This window comes from Mustela nigripes, chromosome 17 (assembly GCF_022355385.1).
Source record: "Mustela nigripes isolate SB6536 chromosome 17, MUSNIG.SB6536, whole genome shotgun sequence".
In the NCBI taxonomy this organism is placed as follows: domain Eukaryota; kingdom Metazoa; phylum Chordata; class Mammalia; order Carnivora; family Mustelidae; genus Mustela; species Mustela nigripes.
Window position 1 is genome coordinate 46,786,981 of NC_081573.1, and position 27,723 is coordinate 46,814,703.

General features: G+C 38.9%; 1 protein-coding gene across 1 annotated transcript in view; it reads left to right on the top strand.

Annotated features, from left to right (window-relative positions):
• The window catches only part of HYDIN (HYDIN axonemal central pair apparatus protein), a 326,854-nt gene that overhangs the window by 71,663 nt on the left and 227,468 nt on the right, over positions 1-27,723 (top strand). Inside the window, exons 8-10 of the mRNA XM_059381282.1 lie at positions 6,788-6,989; positions 11,749-11,932; positions 24,693-24,792. Of these exons, the coding sequence (XP_059237265.1) occupies positions 6,788-6,989; positions 11,749-11,932; positions 24,693-24,792 (486 nt within the window). The remainder of the gene's footprint in view (positions 1-6,787; positions 6,990-11,748; positions 11,933-24,692; positions 24,793-27,723) is intronic.

The window sequence follows — 27,723 nt, forward strand, 5'->3', positions numbered from 1 at the left end:
TTGCTTGATTGATAGTAGCAAAACTAGCAAGAGCTAATGAGACTTCCAGAAAACATTTTTACTAGGACATAATAAATGACAGTGGCTAACCTCATCTGCAGTGATCACAACATTCAACGCTAGAAACCAAATCGGAAGCCGAATGGAAACAGGCACTCCAGCGAGACAAAAATACCAATGCTGAGGAACAGCAACCGTGTCCACTCTGGCAGGCATAACATCCCTTCATCCAACCAGTTTTCTAAGTAGCTAGGGTTTGGGAGCCCTTTCTAAGGTTGTCTTCATGAGAGTGGGTGGAAAAATCAAGTCATATTCCTAAAGTTGTGGAGACAAAAGTTATTGCTTCCTTTACTTTGTGGATCTGATGATTTTTGGAAGATGGATTAAAAAAAATCAATATTAGACGGTTTTCAAAAAGAGTGTAGTGGTTTTTGCTATATTTCTAGAAGCAAGAGTTTTGCAGTGAGCAACTCAAATTGATGACATTAGTCCCTCTGACCCTGAGATTTGTATGAACTAAATAAGCCCTTGGATCTTTTTCCTTGATTAGATATTTAAACAATGAAATATTTCAAATCACAACAGAAGCACAGAAGTAATATAATCAATAATGATTATGTATAACGCATCTCAACATTTTGCTATACACATTTCTTTCAGATGGTTTATTTTATGGATAACTAAACTGAGTACAGATTTGAAGTTATCTCATTTACTCTGTCCTGATCTGATTCCTATGGCTTCTTAGAGGAGCTGTATTTGGTTCATTTTTATGGTATTTTTACATATTTATCTATCTATAAATCATATATATTATTGCCTCGAGTAGTTTTTTAAAAAAGAGTATTTATTTATTTATTTATTTGAGAAAGAGAGCACAAGAGAGGGCCCAGAGAGAGGAGCAGAGGGGAGGGAGAGGGACAAGCAGTCTCCACGCTGAGTGAGGAGCCTTACACGAGGCTCGATCTCGTGACCCTGAAATCATGACCTACGCTGAAATCAAGAGTCAGCCACTTAACCAACTAAGCCATCCAGGCATTCTGTTCGAGTAGTTTTAACCTTCACATAAATGATATCATACAGTATATACCATTTCCCAACTTGACTTTTTCATTCAACACTACATTTTGAAGATCTAAACGCATAGATCCATATAGCTCTGATTCATTTTAACTGATGCAACACACTCCAACATGTGGACATGCTATAATCTGTTCTTCTATTGGATATTAGGATGTTCTTCCTAGTTTTCTGCTATTACAAACAGTACCACAATGAATAACTCTGTATATGTCTTATGCAGCTGTAGGAGATTTTCTTTAAGAAGGGAAATTGCAAAGTTACAGATCAGGTGTATATTGAGCTTTCCTGGAATATAAATTGGTCAGTCATGTGGTTGTACTAATTTGTATTTTCATCAGCATTATATGGAAATTGTTTTCCCACATCCTTATGACATAGTTCCAAAACAGCACTGGCAAACTATTTGATATTTGTTAATCTGATGGTTATGGAATAGTATTTTATTTTATATTTCTCTCATTAGTAGTGTTATCTGCAGCTTTCCCATGTTTCCTGAAGACCCTGTAATCTTTTCTTATGTTAAAGTTTTGGATAAGTAATGTACTCCTGTATTCAAAAATTAAAGCAATATCTTAAAAATATATATTGAAAGGTGTCATTTCTACTTTGCCTCATTCACCCACCCAGCTCTTAACTTTATTCTGGTGTTCTGTGCACATAGATGCAAACATGAATGCAGATTCTTATTGTCCCTCCTTACCTAAAAATGGCATACTATGTGAATTATTCTAAACCTTACTTTTTCCACTTAATCATAAATCCTGTACTTGTACACCTGCATGGCATTCCCCTTTTAGGTGTAGCACAGATAATTTAGCCAGTCTTCTCTTGGTGGGTACTATGGCTGTTTCTTCTCTGTTGTTATTAAGGTCAGTGTTTTAATGAATACTCTTGATCTTGTTCTCACTCGTCGACAGGATAAATTCCTAGAAGAGGGCCAGAGGATAAATTATTTTGCAAGCTTGATAGATATTTAATCCATGTCACCCAACTCATTCCATGAGGGAGGAAGAATGTACCACTTTGCATTTCCATGGCAACAGATTATGTTCTCAAACTTTTATTGTACCCATTGTGTTTGGGGGAAATGGTATATAGATACATCTTTAGTTGTGTTGCTTTTATTATGAGAGAAGTTGAGCATCTTTTAACACATATAGGGGACCTGTATATTTCTTTTCTTACAACTCTCTTCCATTCTTGTACTGGATTGTCATATTGATTTCTAAGACTTATTTACATATCTGGCGATTTAATTTATTTTAGATATGAGTTGTAAACATTTTGGCCACTTTTTCTTTTGTTTTTACTTAAGTTTCTATAGCATTCAAAATTTCTTTTTTCTTTACTTCTTCTTCTTCTTTTTTTTTAAGTAGGTTCCACGCCCAGTGTGGAGCCCAATGCAGGACCTGAACTCACAACCCTGAGACCAAGACCTGAGCTGAGTTCATGAGTCAGACACTTAACCAGCTGAGACACCCAGCCCCCCAAATTTCTTTTTTCCTTTTTATGTAATAACATTTCTTAATATTTTTTAGAGTAATCTGGATTTTGAGACATGGTTAGAAAACTTTCTCCTCTAAAAGTTACAAAAGAGTTTTTCTGTGTGTCGTTCTACTTTTATGGTTTCATATTAAACACTTAAATATTTTATTAATTTGGCATTTATTCTGTTGCTAGATGTGAGGTTTGTTTTTCCATATGGCTATTAGATTGTCCAAATAGTGCTTTTTTTTTTTTTTAAGTTTATTCTTATACCAATGATTTGAGTTGCTGCCTTTATACTATAATAAATTCTAGCATGTATTTGGGCCTGTTTTGACTTTTTATTCCATCAGTCTTTCTTAATTACTGAGACTTTATACTATGTTTTAATTCTACCAGTTCCCAAAGGATAATGACAATAATTCACAGTTCATAAAGCTCAGCAAACCCTTGTTAGTTCAAATACTGCTGGAAACTAAAGCAAAAAGAATGTCATAAAAGGAGTCAGCAGAAAAAAAGACACATTCCTTAAATGGCACACTAATAATGTTGACTGCAAAGTTTTCAGCTGAAATTATGGAAACCAAAAGACAGTGATATTATTCAAGTGCTGCAAAGTAACAGTGCTAATTTACAATTCTTTAACCTATTTAAAATATTCCTAAAAATGAAGATAAAACGAAAATGTTTGTAGACAAACAAAGTCTGAAAAACTATAAATTTTGGTTGGCATTGTTTTCCCCTTCATCACATTGAAGAAGCCATTCCATTTTTCTTTCAGTTTCCATTGTTTGATTTGAAAAGTTAGCTGTAATTCTAACCATGGGTCCTTTGAAGATAATATGCCTTTTCCTCTAACTGCTTTTAGGACTTTCCCTTTGTCTTTGATTTTCTTTAGTTTCACTACAATATATTCATGTATTTAAGTTTCTCCACTTGACATTCCTTTGGGCTTTTTGAATTGTAAACTGATGCCTTCAATCAACCATAGAAAACTCTTAACCCTCATCCCTTGAAATATTGTCTTTGCTTCATTATATCTTTCCTCTCCTTCTGAGTTTCCAATTAAACACTTATACCTTCTCGCTCCATTTGCCTACTATTTTATTCATTCATTGTTCATTTTTCATGTATTTTTATTTCTTCATATTGCCTTTTGTATTTTCTGAACCATGGTCCAGTTGACTATTTTTTTTCATAAAATTATTAAAATTATTTTATTAATCTTATTCTTAGAGATTTAAAAATTTAGGTGATTTTATTTTATTTCTATAAGAGCCTAGTATGGCTCTTGTTCAAGTTTTCTAGATCTTTGTTTGATTTCCCACTCCTTGGTTATAGCTCCAAGGTCTTACTTTGTTTCTTTAGACACAGTTAGATTACCATCTGTAATGGTATCTAACACAGTTAGATACCATGATTCTAGTGTATAATAATTTGTTAATATCATTTTGTCTTTCTTACATTTGCCAGTTCAACCAAATGGAGCTTTGTTTCTTTGCATGCCTCGTTATGTTTGAATGTGTATTTTAAAAAATGTTAAAAATTTGAAATTTCTTTCCTCCAACATGAAGTGTGTTACTTCTGCTAGGTTTCTGAGAGTGAAACCAGTCCATGATCACCAAATCCAAGGACTGAAATTCTCTTCAATCACAGACATTCCAGCATAGTATTTGACTCTGAATTAGGGCTAGTCTGCTTCTAATTCAAACTCATCTTGAGGGTACAGTCCTTTGAGGATAAGTTATTGTGGATAAAGTGTTTCTGTTTGCTTTAAGTCTCCCTTTCTTTAGACTTAGGGTTTTGATTTCCATCCTTCCTGCCTGCACAGGAATAGCTCAACATTGCCAAGAGTACCATATCTGTGGGTCAAAACTTTCTTCTGTGCTCAATGATCTCTTTGGTCCCTTTTTCATTTAATTTTTGGCCTGGTAGTTCTTTAATGTGACAATGGTTCTGAAGTGACTTTAAGAAGATGTTTGTTCATATTTTGTCCAGATTTTTAAGTTATTTTAGCAGAAAATCCCATTAACTTAACCTACCTTATTTTTGCTAGAAAAAGAAAATTAGCTATGTCTCATTTTAAAAAGTACATCAAGCCAGACCTATTTATGGTCTCCTTAGTTTCTTTAAGAAAAGGTGCTGCTTTTAAAGGGAAGGTGGAAGTTGAGTTTCAAAATGTAATTTAAAAATTTTAAAACATAAACTTATTTTTAAAAGCCATAAAGAAAAGAATTAGACTACATAAAGACTAAGAGAAAAGAGACTTAACTTGAAAAAAAAAAGTCATACAGAAATTCAAATATCTAATGGAGGAAAAAATTGCAACATGAATAACAAAGAGCTAATTTTTTCATATCAAAAATTCTCACAAATCGATATGCAAAAGGTAAACTTCTCAAAGGGAAAATGAACAAGGCTATAAAAGGCATCTCACAGAAAAAGGTGTTTTAAAGTTCTTTAATCTATGAGAAAATCAATATCATCCATAATTAAGACCATGCAAATTAAGCAAAACAATGATTTCTCACTTATATTATTAAGCTTAGCTCATCAGAAAGTTTAAACGTTGTCAAGAGTACATACCTTGATTTGGCCAGGGAGTACATGAAAATATTAACAGCTCTTACCTTTGAAAGTCTGGCCTAAGATTGAGTGAGGGGGAGAAGACATTTTATTTTCACAGTGCATGCATGCTTTTATGGTATTTGAATGTGAAGTTAAAAAAATATATTTTTAAATAAAAATTTAAAATTTTAGAGTCAAATGCCTGGATATTTTCTTCTGTGTTCAAAGCTTTTCTGTGTTTAAAGTGATAGAGCATAAAGGATGTTTGCACTGTATAAAACATTATTAATTTACTAAGTACCTGCTTGGTTAATACAATGGTGAATGGAGCAGAAATGTTTGCTAAAAAATAAGGTACAAGTGCTTATGCTTTTTGGGTGCTGATTAAACTTAGAGCAGCACAGGACCTTCCTGGTGTTTAAGTATTTCCTTTTTCTACTCTTATGTCAGAGTGAGGCACCCTCATGACATCGCAGAGATCATGTAGAACATAGTTTGTATGTTTGTATCTTCTCGGAAGCCCAAGGGGCCTCATGTTTTACCTGGAATCAAGGGAATTAGTGCATCTTGAATGAAATTGGGAACTTAAATTACTATGCTGAATAAAGGTGTTCTTAACATTAAGATTTTTAAAATTTACACATAGCCTTGGTCTTAATATTTTGTTTTTTTTCTGTGTAACTACTACCTAGATATAGTATGTAGATGTTTCGTTTTTGTTTTAATTACTGTTGAAGGAAGTGATTCCTTTTAAATAGTTGTATGTTTTTTGTGTTTTGTTTTTTAACTAATAAAGTTATTCTTTTTTTTAGATTTTATTTATTTGACAGAGAGAGACACAGTAAGAGAGGGAACACAAGCAGGGGGAGTGGGAGAGGGAGAAGCAGTCTTCCCACTGAGCAGGAAGCCAGATGTGGGGCTCTATCCCAGGACCCTAGAATCATGACCCGAGCCAAAGGCAGAGGCGTAACACACTGAACCACCCAGGCGCCCCAATTCTTTCTTTCTGATCCCCTTTGGATAGGATTTCGATCCTTGCATGCTGAGCAGCTCTTCCTAGATATACTTGGTACAGGTACAGTTACTTTAAGAGTCAGAATGCCAGCTCATGCTTGGGATAAAGAAGAGACAAATGGTTATATTCTAGAACACAGGTACCCTTGTGGTCAGGCTATAGGATTTAAAAATATTACCAAAAAGGGGTAAAATACCCTTTACACATGGGTGTTTCAGTTGGTTAAGTATCTGGCTCTTGGTTTTCACTCAGGTCATGAGATGGAGCCCAGTGCTGGGCTCTACACACAGTGCAGAGTCTGCCTGTCTCTTTCCCCCTGCTCCTTCTGTGCACGCTCTCTCTCTCTCTCTTGAATATAGAAATAAAATCTTCTAAAAAATTACAAAGAAGAAAATGTAACACCCACTATAACAATTTATATGGTTTTTACAATTTATATAGTTTGACTCTCCATAACTTCACCAAACATAATACTTAAGTTTTCTGATCATGTCTGATCTCTGGATTGATTGCAGGGTAGGGGGAGCGGAGAATGAAATGTCTAATGCTTGTCCTGTAACTTCACCTTGGGGAAAAAGTGACCTAGTAGTCATTCTAGAATAAATCTCAGTGTCTTTGTACTTTGTTAATTTCTAGGTGAAAAAGTCTTTTTATCTCTGTATGGAGCTGCCATAGACATGAATATAAGGCTGGACAGGAATTCCTTGATCCTTGAGAAAACCTACATATCTCTGTCCAGCCAGCGAATTATAACTATTCACAACCGCAGTAACATCATTGCCCACTTCCAGTGGAAGATATTTGCTACCCAGGAAGAAGAAGACAGAGAAAAGTTTAGGTTTGTAAGAAAAATCACCCATATGCTGTAATTTGGGGGAACTCAAAGCTCACTTATCATGAAAAATCTGAGACTTTTGTGGTAAGTTTTTAACCAACTCAAATAAGGTCAGATTTTTATAACTTGGTCCCAATGTATGATGCTCCTTTGTTCATTTCAAGAACTTGAATTGAGCTATGTGGAACACAATGTTGTCCATCCATGGTTAATCTCAACCTGGTTATAATTTATTAGTGGCTAAACTCCTAGATTTTTAAGACAAAATATATAATTTTTCACTAGTCTCTCAAAACTAACCTATAGGACTGTATTTTGTTTCATAAACCTAATCAGATTGGTCAGATCTCATGGTTTCTAAAAACAATCTCTTTTGGATTGGGATCAGTGTGGATTTTTTTTTCAATGAGAAGGTATTTCCAGAAAATATGAAGAATGAGGAACAAGAAGGGCTTATATAATGGCTTTTATAGTCTCAGCTTTAGTAGCATTGCTCAATCCCTGCTAACCATATAATTTAATGATTTCTTGTTGGTATCTTTAATCTTTTCCTTTTTAAAATACTTCAGGCAGGGGAGAAAATTAATAAAGTGGCAAGCCAAACTCTTTTAACTAATCTCATCACTGTTAAATTTTGAGTATTTCTTTTTCCTGAATCTATCCCTGCCTCTTCTAAAGTCCATTTCATTTTTATCTCCTTCCACCCTCCCTGAATTAGTGCTCTTGCTGCTTTCATTGGACTTCATTTCAGCCTTTTTTATTTGCCTCTCCATTTTCATTAAAGATTAGCCCTGGGAAGCTTCAAAGCTTTGTTTAAAACCAAGTTAGTATGTGATAAAAATAAAAGTCTTAGGTCCACGGAAACTGGGCAGAAATCCCCCAGTGTTCTGGCCCTAATTGAATCAGAAGGAGCTGTGACAATGGCGGGACCCAGTAGACCAGAAGCTTTATCATTCAGACAATGAGCTTTAATCACTGGATTACCACTGTGCCATCTTTAAAAAGTGAGAAAAGAAAAGCCTTTCCTGCCTCAAAACTTCAGTTCGCCTCATAGCATAGAAATACCAGTAGTTCAAAAAGGCAAGAGGAAACTGCTTATCCACTGCTTTTTCTGTCCTGATTCCCTCATTCATGAGTGTCCCAACAATAAAAATGGTCCAAGCATGCTTAAAGAGAAAATGGGAGAGCAGGTACAAATGAAGAAACTCCAGCAAACACAGTGTTTCAGTATCCTGCTTGTCCTGCAGGCACAATCTTTTGGGGAGCATGGGAACACACCGTCAGAAGGAAACCAGCTTTACCTTCAACTATGTGCATTTGACTATATGTCTAACCCATGCCTGATGCCAGGGCAAGGTTCAAACAAATAGTGTTTAAGGAAGTTAATTTCAATAGAGAAACTCAAGAAACACTTAAACCAATAATTATCAGAGATGCCAGGGACAGAGAATGTAATTTCAACGACACCTGGATAGACATTTTTTTCTTTTATTCTTCTTTATCTCTTTCGTATCATCCCGAAGCTTCTTTTTCCTTTTCTCTTGTGTATTCTTTCTTTCACTATCTTTCCTGCTCTCTTAGTTCCTATAGAATTTTTTTTTTTATAGCAAGGGAATAATATGCAATAGCATTTTCATAATCGTGATTGGCAGCTTACTTTGATCATCAAGGATTTTGCCGTTCCATTTAACAATGAACTTGAACAATGGCTTCAGATGACTAAATAAGAATACTTCCATTTCCACTTTGGGTGGCAAATGGCAACACGACTCCTGTTTCTCCATACTGGATTGGTCGATCTAAGTGCAGACGTTACTGAATACGCTGCTGTTCACTTTCTCCCTCTGCCTTTCCTCGGGCCAGATGGCCAGGGCAAGAGGGGAAAGAGAGAGGAGAAGTAGGCTGTTTATGCTCACTTTCTTATTTGGCCAGATTGTCTTTTCTGTTTTATGCCTCTCTTGTTCCTTGTTCTATCCCCAACCATGCCATAACTTTTATTTTTTAATGTATTTTTTTAATTGAAGTTCATGTTATTAGTCATGAATTCTTGTCCTGGACATAATTGGAGATGGAATGCCTATCCTCTCAAAAAGCAAGGCAAATACAGAGAGGTTTGCCTTTTACTGAAGGCAGTTTGGTCTTCAACTTGGAACAGAGAGGATCTGCTCTAAATGCGTTCATGCATACTTTGCGAGAATAGTTTCCCTTTGTAGCTTCTCAAGGACCCAAGACTTGTTCTATACAAGAACTCCTAGAGTCCTCAGTGGAACCCCCCACAAAGTTGTCAGCATGGATTTATTCCTCAACTGTCAGGTACAGGAAGTGACGTGTTTCTCTAGATAGAACAGTTTTAATGAGCGTTGAGCCTGCCATCCAGCTAATAGTAAATTTAATCATAGTTGTGTTTGGGAGTCCCTTCTCTTCCCCACGGTGATGCAAGATTCGGCAGACATGGACGGTAGCTTGGTAAACAGGAAGGCAGACCTAGTCTTCGATTTAGAATAGTCATCACAGAGTTGCTTGGTGTCCAGGGTCACATGGTCTATTTGAAGATGGAGGACTTCATCTTTTCTATGCCAACTGTGGACATGAGATATTTCTCTCTTGAAGGCCAAAGCTCTTAATTTTTAATCTCCTCAGCATCCAAGTACACTTCTTGGGGGCACTGAAAAGGAGCAGGGTCTCTAGCACCTCAATATAAGGGCGCATTTACTTGTCCAGTGCAACTGTACCTGAGACACAAGGCTTTCCTGTTCATTACAATCCATAGGCTGAATGGGGCTTGGTGCCTGAATGTGGCGACCAGACCATTTGTAAAATGGGTTAAATCCATGGTTTTACTGAGATAGAGGGCTAGTGTGTGGTTCTGCTGTCTGATGAAAAGTTTCCTCGTCTGTAAATCAGAAGCACCTCTGAATGTTGGAGACCATGAACAGCAGCAGGACAAGATGGCCCAGCAATAGACTGAGGGTTAGACGAGCCCTTGCTGGAGTCAACTCAGCTCAAGGTGTCTCACGTTCCCTTCTTAGACTGGCAGCCTTGGCTCCAGTGCTCTAATCAGAGGGCAAAGAGGTAGACATACAGTGCATCACCACCCCTTTTGCATTATGTGGCTGTCAGGGATTCATGGGCCCCAGCAGTGTGGGAGAAGAGCATTTGGGAATTTTTCTTTCATTCTCTTCTGTTTTCTGTTGTGAGGTTTGAGTTAATCATACTCATCAGTTCATGCAGCATTTTCATCCTTGGTCCATATAAGACATTTTATTTCTACACCGCACTCCCAAGAACCCCCTCAATAAATAGAATGTTTAGGATTCCCATTATTTGTTTAAATACTTTTTCAATCTCTCACATCAAATTTACCCACACCTGTTAGTATTACAGCAAGCACTTCAATGAACATCTTTCTGGCTGTGTCTTTGCTTATATCCATGACTGGTTTCTTCAGGATATATTCCCAAAGGTAGGTGTTATAAATTCCACTCACAGGAGTAAGTGGTTTCCTTTCTTTCTGTGAACTGACTTCTCTTTATTTGACCTGCTCAGCCCAGCAGTGTAGAAGGACTGCTGCTCTGGTTACCTTGGACACTGCTTTCCAGCTAACAATGAAGAGAAAGCACAGGTTGCTTTCTTCCTGGGACACAGAACACATTAAACCCATTTCTTTGACTTCTTTATCTTCTGTGACCAAAGGGCCCTGAGAGCTAAGTCATTAAAAAGAGATCTTTGGTGTTGCCGAACATATTGTCTTCATGAAGTCATTTAGAAAGTAGTTGGGGCTGGGACAGGAATTCAGCCACCCCAGGTTCTTACTGAGCACTCACTTAACTGAATAAATTGTTTCTCACCAGTGGCAATATCAGGAAAATGGTGGTAAAATGGTCTTATGTCCTGGGAGGAGATAAAATCCAGTCTTCCAAGTGCAGATGAAGTAACAGGTCCTAAGAGTAATGGGAACACAGCTTTGGTGAGGACAATGAGGAGAGGGGTGGGGAAGGCTGCTTTTCTGACTTATCACCATGGATATCAAGAGCTAGAAGGAGAGAAAAAAGGAGGTGTCTTGAGGTGTGGTGTGAGCTTTTTATAAGCTTGAGAGATGGATAGTTGCTTATGACTGACCTAGGGAGAAAACAGTATTTATGGAGTACCTGCTCTGTCCTGGGAACTGTCAGGTCCTTCATCACATTTTATCCTCAACACATCTGTATTATCTCTGTTGGATAGATGAAGGCACTGAGGCTGGGAGGAATTCTGGAACCTCCAAGGTCAGAGAGCTAGTAAATGGTAGCAGAATCAACATCCAAGCCTAGTCCTTGCTGGTTTCAGATTCTGTTCTCTAGGTAACTAACAGCTAAGAAAGTATTAGAGCTAAGTAAGTCTAAAAAGAAAAAAAAATTGTTTTTCAAGTGTGAGAGGCAGGGTATATATTATTTAAAAAGCAGCCTGGAAAACATAATTTTCTAAAAGAAAATATTTGTCTAAATATACATGAGGGTTCAGTAATAAGCAAATGGGCATTGAGTACAACAGGAAGCCCAGGAGGACTTGTTGAAGAAAGTGACTAAAGGTGAGCAAACTGATGCTCTTGAGAGGATGAAGTCCAAGGTCACTCAGCTCATATGTTACAGACTTACAGCAAAAAAGGACCACCTCAGGGTGATGGGTGAGACCACTTCCAGGAGGATGGACTGGAGGAGAACACTTCGCAGTGTTCTTCATGGGAGTACCAAAACGAGTGTCACATTTCTTGTGTTTTCTTTAGGGTCTGTGATGACCTGAGCAAAGAGGAAAAGAACGAGACCGATGAGTTTCTTGAAGAGTGCATTATTGATCCTTCACTTCGAGAACGTCTTTCCATTCTCTCCCGCACCTTTGAGAATCAGAGGAGGCTGGTTCAGGCGGACAGCATGCTCTTCTTGAGTAACATTTTCACTATTGAGCCCCTGGTGAGCACATAAATAAAATCTGACCATACAATAAACATAAGTGGGGGCACAAGGCTTATTTTGATAAAAGTACTCACTCTGGGATTGATACTGAGCTCTGGGAGCATAAAGATTTCAGCTGAAAGCCTCACGTCGTTATGGGACACTGAATGAAGGCTAGCGGTAGGAATGCTCACAGATCACATTCATAGGTCATACTTTCTACCTGCCATTTGCTGTGTTAAACATCTCATATGTGTTACTCGATTTATCTTGTTGATATATGTGTTATCTTACAACAACCTTATAAGATATAATCAGTTCTGCATTCTACAGGAAATTAGGACTTAGAAAAATTCAATAACGTTCTCTAAGCCAAGTAGTGTCCACATTTAGAAGTGTAGCCCTGACCAGCCTGACTCAAGGACAGATTTCCTCAACCTCTGCACTCTTGACCTCTGGAGCTAGATAATTCTTTGTCCTGTACATGATAAGATGTTTAATAGCATTCCTGACCTTTACCCACCAGATGCTGATTGTGACAGCCCAGACTGTCTCTCTCTGGCCATTGTCACACATTCCCTTGTCAGGCAGAATCACTTGGGTTGAGAAGTACTTTGTCTTTAATTCACTCAATAAATACTTACTGACTGTATGTTCTATATTAGGGACTATGTGTGTACAAGGCATGAGTGAACAAAACAGATTTAGTCCTCAATCTCATTGCTGAGAGCTGGGCCAGACCTAGAACAGGGTTGGTCTGATTCTACAGACCCAACTCTGAACCACATTCCCTACTGCTTCAAAATGAAAGTAGCTAATGACCTTACACCCAACAAGTATAGAGTGATAGGAGGGTAAAGATAGCAATAGAAGTTGAGAAAGCCTTGGGGTGCTTGGGTGGCTTAGTTGGTTAAGGTTCTGGCTCTTGATTTTTGCTAAGGCCATGATCTCAGGATCATGAGATTGAGCCCCACGTCTGACTCTACATTGGGCTCCACACTGGGCATAGATGCTGCTTAAGATTTTCTCTCTCCCTTTCCATCTGCCCATCCTCCTCTGCTCATTTGCTGCATACTCACTCTCTCTCGCAAGAAGTAGTAGTAGTAGTAGTAGTAGTAGTAGAAGTAGTTGAGTAGTTGAGAAAGCCCAAAGCTAATTGGAGCTGCTGGATTGTTACTTCCAAATCATCTGGAGAGAAGACATGGGCACATGGACATGTTAGAATGCAAGCTTACTGGTGGGAAATGCCACTGACTTGTGGCATCCTATTTTCCTTATGTCTGTGCTTCCAAACTGTTTTTAAAGGATAGAAGATAGAAAGGGGATTCCATAGCTGAGTAAGTTTCACAAACAGGGGTTTCAATAGTTTTTTAAAGGTTTTGAAAGACGTCTAAGTTTTTAATATGTTAATGTGCATTATAATTTCCAAGAGAGAGCCTTCCCCTTGGAGACATGCCTTGGGACTATTGTTGTGTGAATGTTTGGTAAAGACAGTCAGTATACTAGTTCAGAGGTTGAGGTAATTATCATAGGTCAAATTAGAGAAGGTTTCTTGAGAGAAGAGCCTTGAGTTAAGTCTTTCAGGACAGGGCTTTTGAAAAACAAAATGGGGTATGTGTAGGACATGGATAATTCAAGGCTCCGGGAATGGATCAGTTTGCTTGAAGTAAGGGGTTGATGTGGGTAGTAAGGTTGGAGATAGAACTTGAGGCTAAATCTCACCTTAGAAGACTGTCCAGGGCTCAGTTAAGCAAAGGGGTCTTCAGATATGATGGGCTAGACCAGCAAGAGGTTAAAACAAAATGGACATGTAGTCTTGGGGGAACAGGACAGGTGCCTGTGATAATAGGTCAAGCCAGAATATGTTAGGAAGGCATTATAAGTCCAAGCGAGCCAAGGCTGAGCTGGACAGAGGCAGGGAAGAGCAGTCAGTCATGGTAATCTTAGACACGCTGGTTAGGTCCAGAGCATAGAAGTCCAAGATTCTTCCCAGCTGGTATGGGAGATCTGGGCTGATGACTACTGTTCTGTTTGTCCTAGCCTCCTGGGAATGAATGGCTCTGGGATGGCAAACATTGGTGGTCAGGAGTGGGTGAGAGGACCCTGGGTGAGTTTTGTACATTTTCAATTCAGAAAGTAGAAAGACTAGGGTTACCTCAGATTTACTTCTCTTCAAGAGCTCTTCCATAACTTAAAGCTTCTTATGGAGACTGGGGAGATACATGTGTGTTAAAATGTGGTATTTAATACGATTGATTTTGAACTCTAGATAGGAACTGAGTTTTGCATTATTATCACAAGGCATCTTTTCACCATTAGGAAGAAAACTTTTTTTTTTTTTTAAATGGGGATATACAGAAGTGGTATCTTTCAAATAAATGAGACTAATTTTGTTTATGTTGTGTGAAAAAAATCACTGGAAACAGGAAGGGGATAATATTCACTTAAAATATAAGTGGTGTTTATGGCATCTATAATGATTTTGTTTTTTCTGTATATGATTCTCTTTTCTTCTCATAATATTCATTAGCCAGTTCTTGACAATCTTTACAAAATGACAATGAAGGCATGGAACTTTCCTAGTGTTTTCTTAAAGTTTTCCTGGTCAAAACAGCTGAACTCAGTGTCAGTAACAGTGAATTATTTATTTATTTTAAATCTCCCTTTTTTCTCCTCCTTTGAGATCTTAATGGTTTTGTAGAAATGCATTTCTTGTAAATGTAATATAATCTTACCTTAATGTAAATTAATCTGAAGCTATTTTATAGGGAAAATTTTTGCCATTTTTATGAGCTTCCTGATGCAAATGTGCGCTGTATGCATTTTCTGCTATTGAGGTTTTGGTCTTCTGATACAAGTAAATAAATGCTAGAGTACTTTTGGATGAGAGAGTTGGGAAAGGACTTACAGAAGAGATGAGACCTGAACTGAATGTTGAAGGAAGGGTAAGTGGAAAGGAAGGAGAATATTTCCAGCTGGGGAAATTGTGGAACTAAAATATTAAATAACAGTGAATGGACCAGTTTTGCTAGGGCCGGCAGTCATGGAAGCATGGGAAGGCGAGTAGAGGAAGGTCTGGGCTGCCTGGCCCAGCTGTTGGATGGTAGACTGTAGCCTCCGGCTTCCCACAGTGTGTGTCTGCAAATACTGGGTCTGAGTGGGGTGAATGTGCATTCCTTGAAGAAAGGAAGTTCTGTGGTCAAAGAAGTTTGAGAAACATAGTTCAAGAAAAAAAAGATTCTCCAGAGGGTAGAGTACAAGCAGTATTTTTCCCCATGACCCTAGACCCCCTTTTCCTACAAAGCATGCCCAGTGTATTGGAGGCTCACTTTGGGCTTGCAGCAGGTGAGTGACGTGTACAGATGTTTTAGAAATATTACCTGGGTAGCCACAAGTCGATCAAACTGGAGGAGGATGGACTGGGGCCGGGAGAGGGTATGGGTCAGGTGAAATGTGCCAGGGCAGGAAGTACCAGGGAAACCGAACGTCTCTGCAGGCAAGTTCAGGGTGATGTGTGAAGGTCATGCTGACCTGGATGGTCAGCCTACTGATGGTTGGAAACCAAAGGAAATGTCAGATGTGGGAGATACTCAAAAGAAAGGTATTCAAGTGCTTTGTGATTGGTTGTTGAGGGCGAGATGTGATGAATTACACGTCTCTTCAGATCAGAACTAGAGTGGCTGGGAGAATTATGATGTCTTTGGTGGAAATTAGCAAATCAGGAGTCTTGGGTTTAATTCCTGGCTTTGCTAATAGCATATGTGACCTTAAACAAGCCATTTGATCTCTCTTGGCTTTGGTTGCCTTGTACACAAAATAAGGATGTTGGGGTAGGACCCTTAGATCCTCTTTGATTCAAAAAGTTTGATTCTCCAATTCGGTAACACACTCTGAGCTCCTTAAGTTAAGGAGTGCCTTATCTTTATCTGTACCTCAGGCCTACCACCCTGCCAATAAACGGAGGGTGGCGGGTGGGAGGGAAGGAGGGAGAAAGGCAGGGGAAAAGGAAGGAATGGAAATCAGCTGATGATCATGAGTCTGGTTCTGAATATGTTGAATGTGAGACGACCAGAGACGTCCAAAATGTTCTGGAAATGCAGTGTTAAATATGTAGGAGAGGAATCAACGTGGAAGCAAGATTTATGACTGTTACACAGACGTCTTCATTGAGGACATGCAAAGAAGATGAGAATTCTACGAGTAGAGCAAACTAAGAAAATTGCAGAGGGCCCAAGACAGACCTGACATGCTCACCTTTGGGAAGCCTGTGAAGAGAGGAGAGGCTGTAAATTCACAGAGAAGGATAGCTAAGAGGAGAAGCAGCCATCTGGGAGCACAGCAGCATATCTCACATACCTTTCTACTGTATTCTGAACCTTGCTCATGTATTAGATCAGCTATGCCAAATGGCCCCTATTTAATTTCTGACAGATGAGCTATGCATCAGCGATTCGTTTTTTTTTTTATTACAGTGTGATTCCTTTTAATTAGCTTCTTGATTTTGAGTTGAGTTCACAGTAGAAGCAGGGAAGATTAAAACCAAGCAGTGTTACCTACTGATCTAAAAATCAATCTCAAATGGATACCCTATCCACAAAAATAAAAATAAAAATAAAAATAATTCATTTTTGCCCTTGCTTCTGAAGTGTGTAAACCTGGTGATTCACAGACCTGTACCCCTGGGGATAAAAACATGTGTTTATAAAAAATAAAAAATTAAAAAAAAATGAAAATAAAAGGCAGATGTCAGGGCTTAGAGACCACCTTATTTCTGAAGGGTTCGTCAGCCTTTGTGTCCCCTGAGGAAGGACATTGTCTTCAGATGAAGTAAACTTAAAAAGGAAAAAAAAAAAAAAAAAGCTGTTACCTTAGGGTCTGGAAGGAAGTAAGAAATGATATGCTTATTCTGTCAGGCCCACATCTAAATATCTTGACTCTTCCACGCACCACCTAAAACTAAGTTTAGTTTAGCCCTTACTCTGTTCTGTGCATATTGAATGTTTTATGGGAACATTGTTCCTATTCCAGAGGCTCTTGTCATTTTAAGCAAGTAGATTTAGGATCCAGATCAGTCACTGTCCCTAAAAGGCCCACAGGTAGTGATAAGTATGAATTTAATAAAATTGTATTAATTTGATCATGTGAGAAGTAGTTTAACTCAATGCTGACCCAGATTCTAGAACTGCAGATTCTACCACCTGTTTACCACTTCGTCACTGGGTAGTTATATTGTCTTAGCTCACTTTCTCCTCAATATGCTCATCGTATAACATTGCCATAGAGTCTGTTGTGCAAGCCTGGAGTTATGCTGGAGTGCCTTGAGTATGTACTGATATGGTCTCAAAATGCAGGGGTAGGGGTTTGTCTTTTGAGAGACCCCAGAGGTGTTCACTGGTAGCGAAAGGGGGTAGATACGGACCCAGAGTGACCACTGGGGCAGATACAGGACAGAGGTCTGGAAGGATTTTTTAAAATCTTGGTAATTTATTGATCATCTAGTGGTAGGCCATGATTATTGTTCTAGTCATAAATACATGTGATATATTACTACTATTTATATCAAGTTTCTCATGTCAATTCTTTTGATAATGTCTTGGAATATTAACCTAGGATTTGCAATTTATGCCTTGCCTAGGGAAGGTACTGAGTTCTGCAGAATACTGATTATTTCTCAAGCTATCTGCTTCTGTGTATTTTTCCCCCCTACTTTGGAAAAAAATTGCAAAACTGAGTCTATTATGAATGTTTTGTGCCTTCCAGAAAAGCAAGTGGAATCGACTACTTTCAGAACTATAATATTCTATTTTACTAGATGGACTCTGGCTATACAGAATTTTGACAGTCTCATTATGTTATATCCTCTGCTTAGGTCTCTTGGGTACCCTGAGTGAGAGAGATTCAGAGACAAAAAACACAAATCTGAGAACCGCGAGCAGAAGAGTATCACAGGGCAAAAAGAGAATTAAGCTTTCAATTTCCATGGGTGTCTGGGAGTCCTCTGAGAAATCACAACACAGACGTGCTGGCCTTGTTTCTGGACTCCGGTACTCCTGGTTCAGGTCATACTTCAAAGATGTAGCAATTTTCTGAATATTGAACACTTGATGTTTTCTCAGAAAGAAAGGCCTGGGAAAGTAAAGATACCCAAACTGATCCGAACTGATTGCCTGACATCGGCGAGCAGGGCAAACCCTTCTACTTCTGTTAGCAAATGTCTTTCCATCAAAGAAAACTTCCTCCAGTATCCCTAGGGAAGCTTTACCTTAATTTAACTAAGCCTCAAAAAGGGAGGGAAACTTGATCATTCCTTTATTACCATGTGAGTAATAGTAAACCATGCTTTGTCGTTACCTAAGCCTACAGAAAACATGCCGTTCAGCAATTCAGACGGATAGCAGAGCTCAAATTTAGTTTGCTTTATTTTTCCCAAATCGGCATAGCATGTAGGCTCAGCAGAACCAGGTTGGGTGGAAGCCCAGATCGCTACCCAAAGAGGAAAGATCGAGCTCTCTACTGCAAACCCCTTCCACTTCTTGTACCATTAGTCATGAGTCACATTGCAAACATGTGGGAGCTGACTCCTCGGAAATGGACACCAGAAGGGAGAAAGGAGGGCAGGAATCTGCTGAGAGCAAACTGCCCTTAACAAGTCACCGCTCTTCTGTCAGTATGATTTTCCATCCTTCGGCCTCCCTTTATTCTTATTTGTCCTCTCTGATCCTTGTGCTCAGGCAAACCTTTTCCAGCTGTGCGGGTATGTCCTCTGTTGTACTGGAGAGATTTTGTAGGCCTTGAAATAAGTTAACAGCCTTCACTGTTGAAAGAGACATGAATCTTGTCTCTCTACAGAAGGGCATGAACATCACACACAACTGCCTCGGCTCCTAGAAAACCCCAGTGGAATTTCCATTGCATAGGGGTTAGGGTATCTCACGGAAGACAGAACACAACTTTAGTGAGACTTGCTCTGACAGATGGCCAGACCTTAGACCCCTCTCTTAGAAAGTTTACTGGTCATTATTTTGAGATCAAAACTTTACTAAAATCACAGTGTCTTGCCCCAAGAATTACAGTGGAGTAGAAAAGTCTCCTTGAATATCATGTGCCAACTCAGTCTTTTCTCTCAATGATAATTAGGGTAGTTCACCTTCAATATGTTAGCTTCCATTTATTTTTTTTTTCCCTTATGTCTTTTTGAGACAACTTCTACTTGCCCTAAATGGTGATAAAGGGAGCCATGATTTCTCTTATTGATCTGGAAGATTCTAGAAGTGCAATTGTAGATGGTGAAACAGATTATAATTTCTCATCAGTGCTTCTCTTTTTCAATGGATTGATAGGAATTTAATTAAGAAGTTATTTCTATTTCCCAAGAGAAATTTTACATTTTTTTCCCTTAAATATGATAACACAGCTAAAGGTATTTGTTTACGTAGTCAGGAATTTTTCCATTTGGTGGAACATGAAGAAATTCATCACGCATTACACAGCTGCTTTGAAATCATTTTTCACTGACCTTGTTCTGAACTGACTGCACCTTGACCCAACCAGGATAGCTTTATAAAGACCTTCCAATGCATTTCTGAAGAGCTTCAACGCATGAATGTTGACTGTGTGTCATCCAAAGGAGCCTCCTGTGAGTCACCTTCCAATGTACCTGCACATATGAACATACACTGCCTCCTACTTTGTTCACCAGGTCCTCCTGGCCTCATCTAAGCCTGGTTATCAGTTGTAATGTTTTTAGATTTCTTCTGGAATTTTTTTTAATGATGTGAGAAAGGCAAAGCCTGATCTTTTGTTATAATTGGAGGGGGTTCAGGAAATTAAAGAAAAATATATTGTAAAATCCCAGTTCTCCCACTTATGGTTGGTGTTGTCTTAGATGAGAGACTTAATTTACTCATTTGGTTGTCTCATCTTTAAAATGGGGATAATACTTAACAAGATTGCAAAGTTTAAAGTGGGTATTGTACATCGGTACTTATCACAGTGCTGGGAACATGCGCTCTTGGTTAATGGTTGCTGATATTATGATTTAGAGTTAGATGTGATTCAGTCTCATCAAATTTGGGAGTATGATTGGAAAAACGTAACATTAGAGTGGCAAACATTTAGATCACTCTTCTAAATTTAAGTTGGGGGTTAAAATGCAACTAATTAAATTGACAAATGTAGACATTAAGTCATTACGTAAACTATTTTCCAGATAAACCAAGTAGATTAAGTGTATTTGTAACTCTGTTCTTGCAGTTGGGTTCTGATTTTGCAAAATTTGCAAAAACAATCCTTCATTGGAAGGGAGGCAGTGAGTGATGAAGGAAGGAAGGAGAAGGGGAGATGAGTGGTAAGTGGGAAGGAAGGTGATTCTTAAGATATTTTCCTTTTTATTTAAGGATTTTCATGGGAGATTTTTAAAAGAACCACTTTAGTCATTGTCAATGTAAGTTTTTAAGAAGATAATTTTAAAAGGACACTTTCCTCATGAAGGTATCCATCACCTGTGGTGAACTAGTGGCAGGGTGTCCGTAGACATCTTGCAGAAAGTCTTGGAACTGAATCTGTCAAGTCACTTGGTTGGTTGTAATTATTCCGGATGGAAAGATGAAGTTCCATTTCCAGAGACATGTAATAGTTGAGTAAAAGCTGCAATATGAGAGTTCGCTTAAGACCTGAAAACTTGATTCAAATTCAGAGTTCAATTTGAATTCAATTCAAGTCACACTTGATTCCTTCTAGAAGACCACTTGATCAGTAAGTAAAATGCAGCTACGGATCTGAGGGGAAAAAACAAAACGTTAAGACTGAAAAGGAAAATATTTGTAACATAACTAAAGGCCATTTTGACAATTATTTTCAACAAACAACATAATAGTCACTTACAGATCATATCCTAGATACTCAGTCTTTCATTTGGAGCAGGAGAATAGGCTTACAGGAGAGGGGTCATGCACGGAAGGAACACAGAGCAGCAGGGGTTCTGTGCCATGAGGCTGCTTTCCGAGGACTGGGAAGAAAGGATATTAACAGCAGAGCAGCCAGGGAAAATTCTGAATGTTTTCCTTTTCAGAAAGAGACTTTAGAACTGAACAATAACAAAGGGAACATTCTTTTCGGCGACTTAATTTCAGGAGGGTTGGAGAAGTGATGTGAAATGTTTCAGAGCTCTGTAAGTAAAAAGTGGGGTCAGTTTAGGCTGATCGCCTGTTTCTGAGGTTTATTTTCTCTGATTTGCTAGAAAGTGCTATGTTGAGTTTTTGCAATAAAGAAATAGAAGTTATTTCACTTTTATTTTAATCCCAACTGAAAAATAAGTGTCCTTCTACATGTTCTTAACTCCTTCAAATGACCTAATATTGAAAACGTTCCTCTGTGAAAGGGAACTGAATGACCACACTTCTGTTTTTATCGATACGCATAGTCCTCTTAATGCACATGACCCGTGACAAGCCCATCATGTTGTCCCCTCAAAAGGGTTTTAGAATCGGATTTGTCCTTGAATTTCCTCCCAGGGCTCAGTAAAACCTGCAAGTTACCCACAGCTGTCTCAGGCCCGGCAAAACCCCTGCAGCCCAGGATAAGACAGCACTGAGCCCACAGTCCCATTCACTCGGGCTGCACCCTCTGGACTCAGTTTCCCTCACCAAGCAGAAGTGCTTCTCAGCCCCGGGAGCCTCCATATCAGATGATCCTTTTAGGGATCACATCCAAACACCAGCACTCCCTCCTCTGGGGGGTTTCTGGTCACCCATGGATTGGGCCTTGCCACCATTTTCCAACCCACCGGTTCTGATAATCAGGCTTCTGTGATGATGGGGTGTCCAGGAATGCTTCCTGGATAGAACTTAAGTGTGTTGCCTTTTGTATGCATATGGGCTTTGCTTGCTCTTGCTGGGATGACGTTTTTGAAAGTGGTCTGGCTCACCCCAAGCCATAAAATGCTTGAATTTTCTCACAGGTACTGAGCTTATCTGATTTCTGGTGTATTCTTAAGGGCCACTTCCTCCTGCTCTAGTGAGACTTTTCTGGCATAGGTTTTCTCAGGATCCAGGGTAGCTCCTTTGGTCAGTCAGTTTGGATAGAAACAGGTCAGCTGTGTCCATTCTATACCCCCAAACAAAGCAGTGTCTAAACCCACCAGGGGAATACATTTGTCTCTTGGGAGGAAGCCCGGGTCTTCAGCTCTTCGGAGATGGAATGCCCACTGATGGACTCGTGAATAGATGAGTCACCTCTTCTGCCTGGCCTCTTTGCCCAATCTAACCATGGGTGTTCCTAATGCTCCATGTCATTGGAACCCCCACAAATCATTAAAGGCCTAGTATTTTCCATTTATCAGAAGGGAGCAGGTACTTGTTTCAAGGTTTGGAAAAGTGCCACAGGGCAATGCTTCAAAAAGTGAAAATGCTTAGGGCTTCCCTCTTTCTCACATGCTCTCAGAGGCTCCTTTCAGCTCTAAATTTGCACGAATTTGGGGTTCCAGTTGAGGAGAAAGTGGCAGAAATAGGTTGCAAAGTTGAATAGGCATCTGCTAATAAGAACACAGCATGCAAACTGTGTGCTGATTGGCATATGACTGATTGGATAATATGCTGAGAACTATGAGCCACCACAGGGAATGAAGCAGTCCCTGTGTTCATGGGGCCTCATCCTCGTGGGCTGATCTGGGCTGTAAGAGCTCCCAGGACCCACAGGATGCTCATGGTCCTCACTGCTGCTTCTGTGCCCTTTGTCATTGTGAAGTCAGGGCACACTGCCTGGGAAGTACACTAATCAGTCTATTACCTTCATAAACAAACCCAAGCGGGCTCTAGTTTGCTATTTCCACCCTCCTGTTTGATGTCTGCATTTTAAACCATTTTGTTCTCTGCTCAAATCTTTACTCCAGCACCATGTTCATTTCAGCCAGACTGGAATGAATAGAATATGTATTGGGGATTTTCTGAAACTGGAACCTAATTATTTACCAGGTTGTCTTTTCTTATTTTTCTGTTTAGTTGGTGGGATCATTTAAAGATCTTTGGATGTGATTATCAATTATGCCTAATTTTATTTTTTTTATTAACATATAATGTATTATTAGCCCCAGGGGTACAGGTCTGTGAATCGTCAGGTTTACACATTTCACAGCACTCACCATAGCACATACCCTCCCCAATGTCCTTAATACTTATGCCTAATTTGATCTATTTACAAAAATCATTGAAAAAATACACGCTTTTTCCTCCCCCTATTTTTTCAATACTTTCATCTTATTCTTTCCAGTTGGCATAAAAATAGTATCAATTATAGTAAACATTTTTTGAGCTCTTACTAAGTGTGGAGCATGGGGCAAAGCATGTGACCCGCATGACCTTGTCAGACCTTGGGTGTGAAACCCTTCGAGGTGGGTAGGACTGCATCTTCCTTTTACAGGAAGAGGCCTCAGGTTACATTGTCAATACAACAATATTTTCCAAGAGATACTTCAAGGGAATTTCCATATGTGGGCCTGTTGTATATTATAATTTCAAAACTAGATTTCTCTATTATGACTTTTGAGTGGTTTGCATTAAAACAAGAACTATCACACTGGATTAGAATCAGTGTTTGACCATAAGAGACTCTTAATCTCACAAAACAAACTGAGGGCTGCCGGGGGTAAGGGGTAGGGAGAGGGGGGTGGGGTTATGGACATTGGGAAAGTATGTACTATGGTGAGTGCTGTGAAGTGTGTAAACCCGGCAATTCACAGACCTGTACGCCCAGGGGCACCTGGGTGGCTCAGTGGGTTAAAGCCTCTGCCTTCAGCTCGCATCATGATCCCAGGGTCCTAGGATTGAGCCCCGCATCGGGCTCCCTGCTCAGTGGGGAGCCTGCTTCCTCCTCTCTCTCTCTCTGCCTGCTTGTGATCTCTGTCTGTCAAATCAATAAATAAAATCTTAAAAAAAAAAAAAAAACACAGACCTGTACCCCTGGGGCTAATAATACATTATATGTTAATAAAAAAATTAAAAATTAAAAAAAAAATAGAATCAGCATTTGACCTGGTCATTGTTTTGCCTTGGGCCATTGTTATGTTTGCACAGAATTACAGTATTTCATTATGTTGTCACCTCTAGAGTAAGTTAGCCCATCTGGACCTTGTATGCATATATATAAGACGCAGCACGTCCCAGGTTTATTATACAGTATTTGTATGCACATTTATCCTCCCTCTAAGATGTGGGTTCCATGCAGTCTCAGACCACACCCTTCTTCATCTCTGCAACCTAGTGCTGGTCATCTGTTGATACAATGAATGTCCATTGAATGCACAAATGTTGAAAATGTTCTAAATACCCAAGCTTCCTTTAGTATTTATATATTCATGAACTCACTGAAATTACCTTTGAAGCTCATTTCCAAATTGTACCACCTCTTAGCAAGTAGCATAAATTTACTGTTGGGTAAAATAGTACTTTCTTTAATGTGTTGTAAAAACATTTCCTTCAAGTTTCTTGAGGTTATAACATAGGAGCAGTGCCTTCTCTTCATCACATTGGGGATTTTTTTTGGTTTGTTTGTTTTTAAAGATTTTATTTCTTTAGAGAGTATGTGAGTGGTGGGGAGGAGCAGAGTCAGGGGGAAGACTCTCAAGCAGACTCTGGGCTGAGCATGGAGCCTGATGTGAGGCTGGATCTCAGGACACTGAGATCATTGCCTGAGCCGAAATCAAGAGTCAGATGCTGAACCAACCGAGCCACCTGGGTGCCTCTTCATCACACTGTTTTTTAATGATTCTTTTCATGGTTTTCAGGAAGGTGATGTCTGGCCTAACTCATCAGCTGAAATCACGGTGTACTTTAATCCTCTGGAAGCCAGGCTCTACCAGCAGACAGTTTACTGTGACATTTCAGGTAAAGACTTTCTCTATGCAGCAAACTTTATGTGGCAAAACCAAGTGCCCAGAGCATCAAATGGGGGTGCCTCTGTGTGTGTGTGTGTGTGTGTTTGGACTATAGGAAGTGCATTGATATCAATAGAGGAATAACAGAGTCAAGTCACGTACTTCTCATTTTATTCTAGAATAGATCAGACTTTGCAGACTTTGAAGTACATTATAACTGTGGTGTGGTCAGAGCAAGGGGGGATGGGAAACCATGGATCTGGGTTTCCTCTTGATTTTTAGAGCAGTAGCAATATTACTTGACACAAATTTTCAGAATTTTATTTTTTGTTCTTTTTATAATATTTGGCTATTTAGTTTTTCCTTTTTGAGCTTCGAATCAAAATAATGCATGCCAAGGAGGATGGAAAGGCAGCCTGGCAGTGGCCAGAATCAGCACGGGGGAGGTACAAGGAGGGGGGCAACTTGGTAGTTTCAGAAGATTGGATTCAGAGAGAAGAGTTAAACAAAAAAGTAATAAGGATAACAAGAGCCAGAATTATTTTTCTCCCTTGGAGGAGGCAGAAAGATAGATAGATATATATATATATAGATATATATATATATATATATATATATATTTCTCATATATATATATATGAGAAGTCTTTGGTATTGGAACAGAATTGGAGTTATCACTATGAACCCATGGTTGCTATGCACAGATATAGAATATATATGTAAATGTGGATATATGTTTATGTATATTTCCTACCTATGAACACTGAGAGGTCCTGGCAGCTTTGAGATCCTAGTAGCAGTGAGAACTCCTAACACCCAAAGCTTGGTTTCTGAATCCCAATCTCTTCTAAGAGGGACTTTTTCCAGGACTAAGGCAGGGAAAGAACAAGATGAGCCTTGAACACCCTTTCATATTGGAAACTAAGGAAATGCTCAAAGAATGACAGGGACATGTCAAAATGATACAGAAACCAGCAAAGGGACTCCCACTGACCAAATCTGGAACAAGTGAAGAATCAAGAAAATAATACTAATAGATTATAATCCGCTGAATAAATAGGAATCTATGAATCCACTAAAAAAAATTTTGCTGTTTGGCAATCATGGTAATTATCAGTGCAGGTAAAAAAAACATTCTTAAGATTTAATGGCCCTCAAAATATCCTACCTTAAAATGCTTATTAACTATAAAGGGGAGAAATTTAACTTTACAATGAAGAAGTCTGGGAAATGTTATTTTAATTAAGACCAGCAGTAATGTGGCAGGTCAACCTCATGGACTACTCACTAGGATACCATCAGACCACAGGATCTCTTCAATGCTATTAGGGCCAAAATATCTAATATGAGTCTAATTGTGGGGAAACATTAGACTAACCCAGATTGGAGAACAGAACAAAATTACCAGCCTGTAATCCTCGAAGACATCAAGCTCACAAAAGTCAAGAAAAGACCGAAGAACTATCCTAGATTGAGGGAGACTCAAGAGACACATCTGGGTGTAACACGTGAGTGTGGGCTGGATCCTTTGCTATAAAGCAGATTATTGGGTAAAAGGTGTATGGAAGTTCTTTGTACTACTCTGGAAACTTCTCTGTTTTAAAAAAATGTCTCAGAATTCTTTTTAAAAGGCTGGTGCTGATAAATATGCAAAACAATTAGATAGCAAGATTAAAAAGTTAACTAGTAGTCTATTTCTCCAGTGTTACTTTTAAGAAGCACTTCTAGATGTTTCTTGCAGGGGTAATTTTCCTTGCTAGTTCTGTGTTTAAATTGATTGCTATTTGTTGATTTATCTATTTCAGATACTACATGTGAGTCCCCACTACGAAAGACAAGAATTTAGTTCACATATGATCTCATTGTCCCCCTGGCTGGCCTTATGGAGTTGTAATTTACATGCAGTGAAATTCACCCTATTTTGGTGTACAGTCCTATAAACTTTGACAAACCTAAACATTCATGTAATGGCACCAAAATAAAGAGACAGAATATCTCCATGATACCATAATGTTTCCTCAGGCCACTTTGCATGCAGTCCCATTCCCCTATCTCAGCCCCTGGCAACCCAGTTATTTTTATTATATTTTATTTTATGAGTTTTATTTATAGTCTTAAATAATATACTTAAAACTGTATCTTTGTGCCACCAACTCTACAGTATTTCTTGACGTGTCAGAGCATTGGGACGCCTTACCTGCCCTCTGCCCTTCCACCCTGTTTCTCTCTCTTACCTTCTGTCATTTGTTTTACTTTCATAGTAGAATTGTTGGTAACCATATTTAAGGTCTCTGTTTTGTCTACATGAGTTTTATACACTGAAGGGCTCAATTTATTTCCAGGATTACATTTTGCTCTCCATTGGTTGAATGTTCTGACCTCTGTTGGTGGATGTTAACCGCTCAAAGAATTCCCCTAAGGTCTGTCTGTGTCAAGTAGTTTCTCTTTCTTCGTTGTCCATCAGTTTTCACCATTGTGCTCCATTTTATCTTACTCCATCATTGAATCGACTCTTCCATGCAGGTTTTGGGTTCCCCCCGCCCTGACCAATATTTCTAATTTTTCATTTCTTCACTCTCGTCTAATTGTAGAATGTGTGCTCTTCTTTTCCTTGAAGACATTTTTTTCTCAGAGCCTACCAGCTTCTCATTCTAAATCAGATCGACCACCTCCTACACATTTGTTACTCAGGAATTTTTAAAGTTTCTATGTGTGTTCCATTATAACTTTTTACTCTCACTTTGCTAGAGTAGATTCCTCAGAAAGGGTCTATAGGAGGGAAACTTTGATCCTTGAATGCCTGTTAATGTCTCACCCTCCATATTCACTTGATAGCCTGGCTGATATTTCTAGGTTCAAAGTAATCTCTCCTCAGAAGGTTGAAGACATTGTGCCAACTTTATGGTATAAGTCCAGAAGTCTGAAGTCACCTAATTCACAT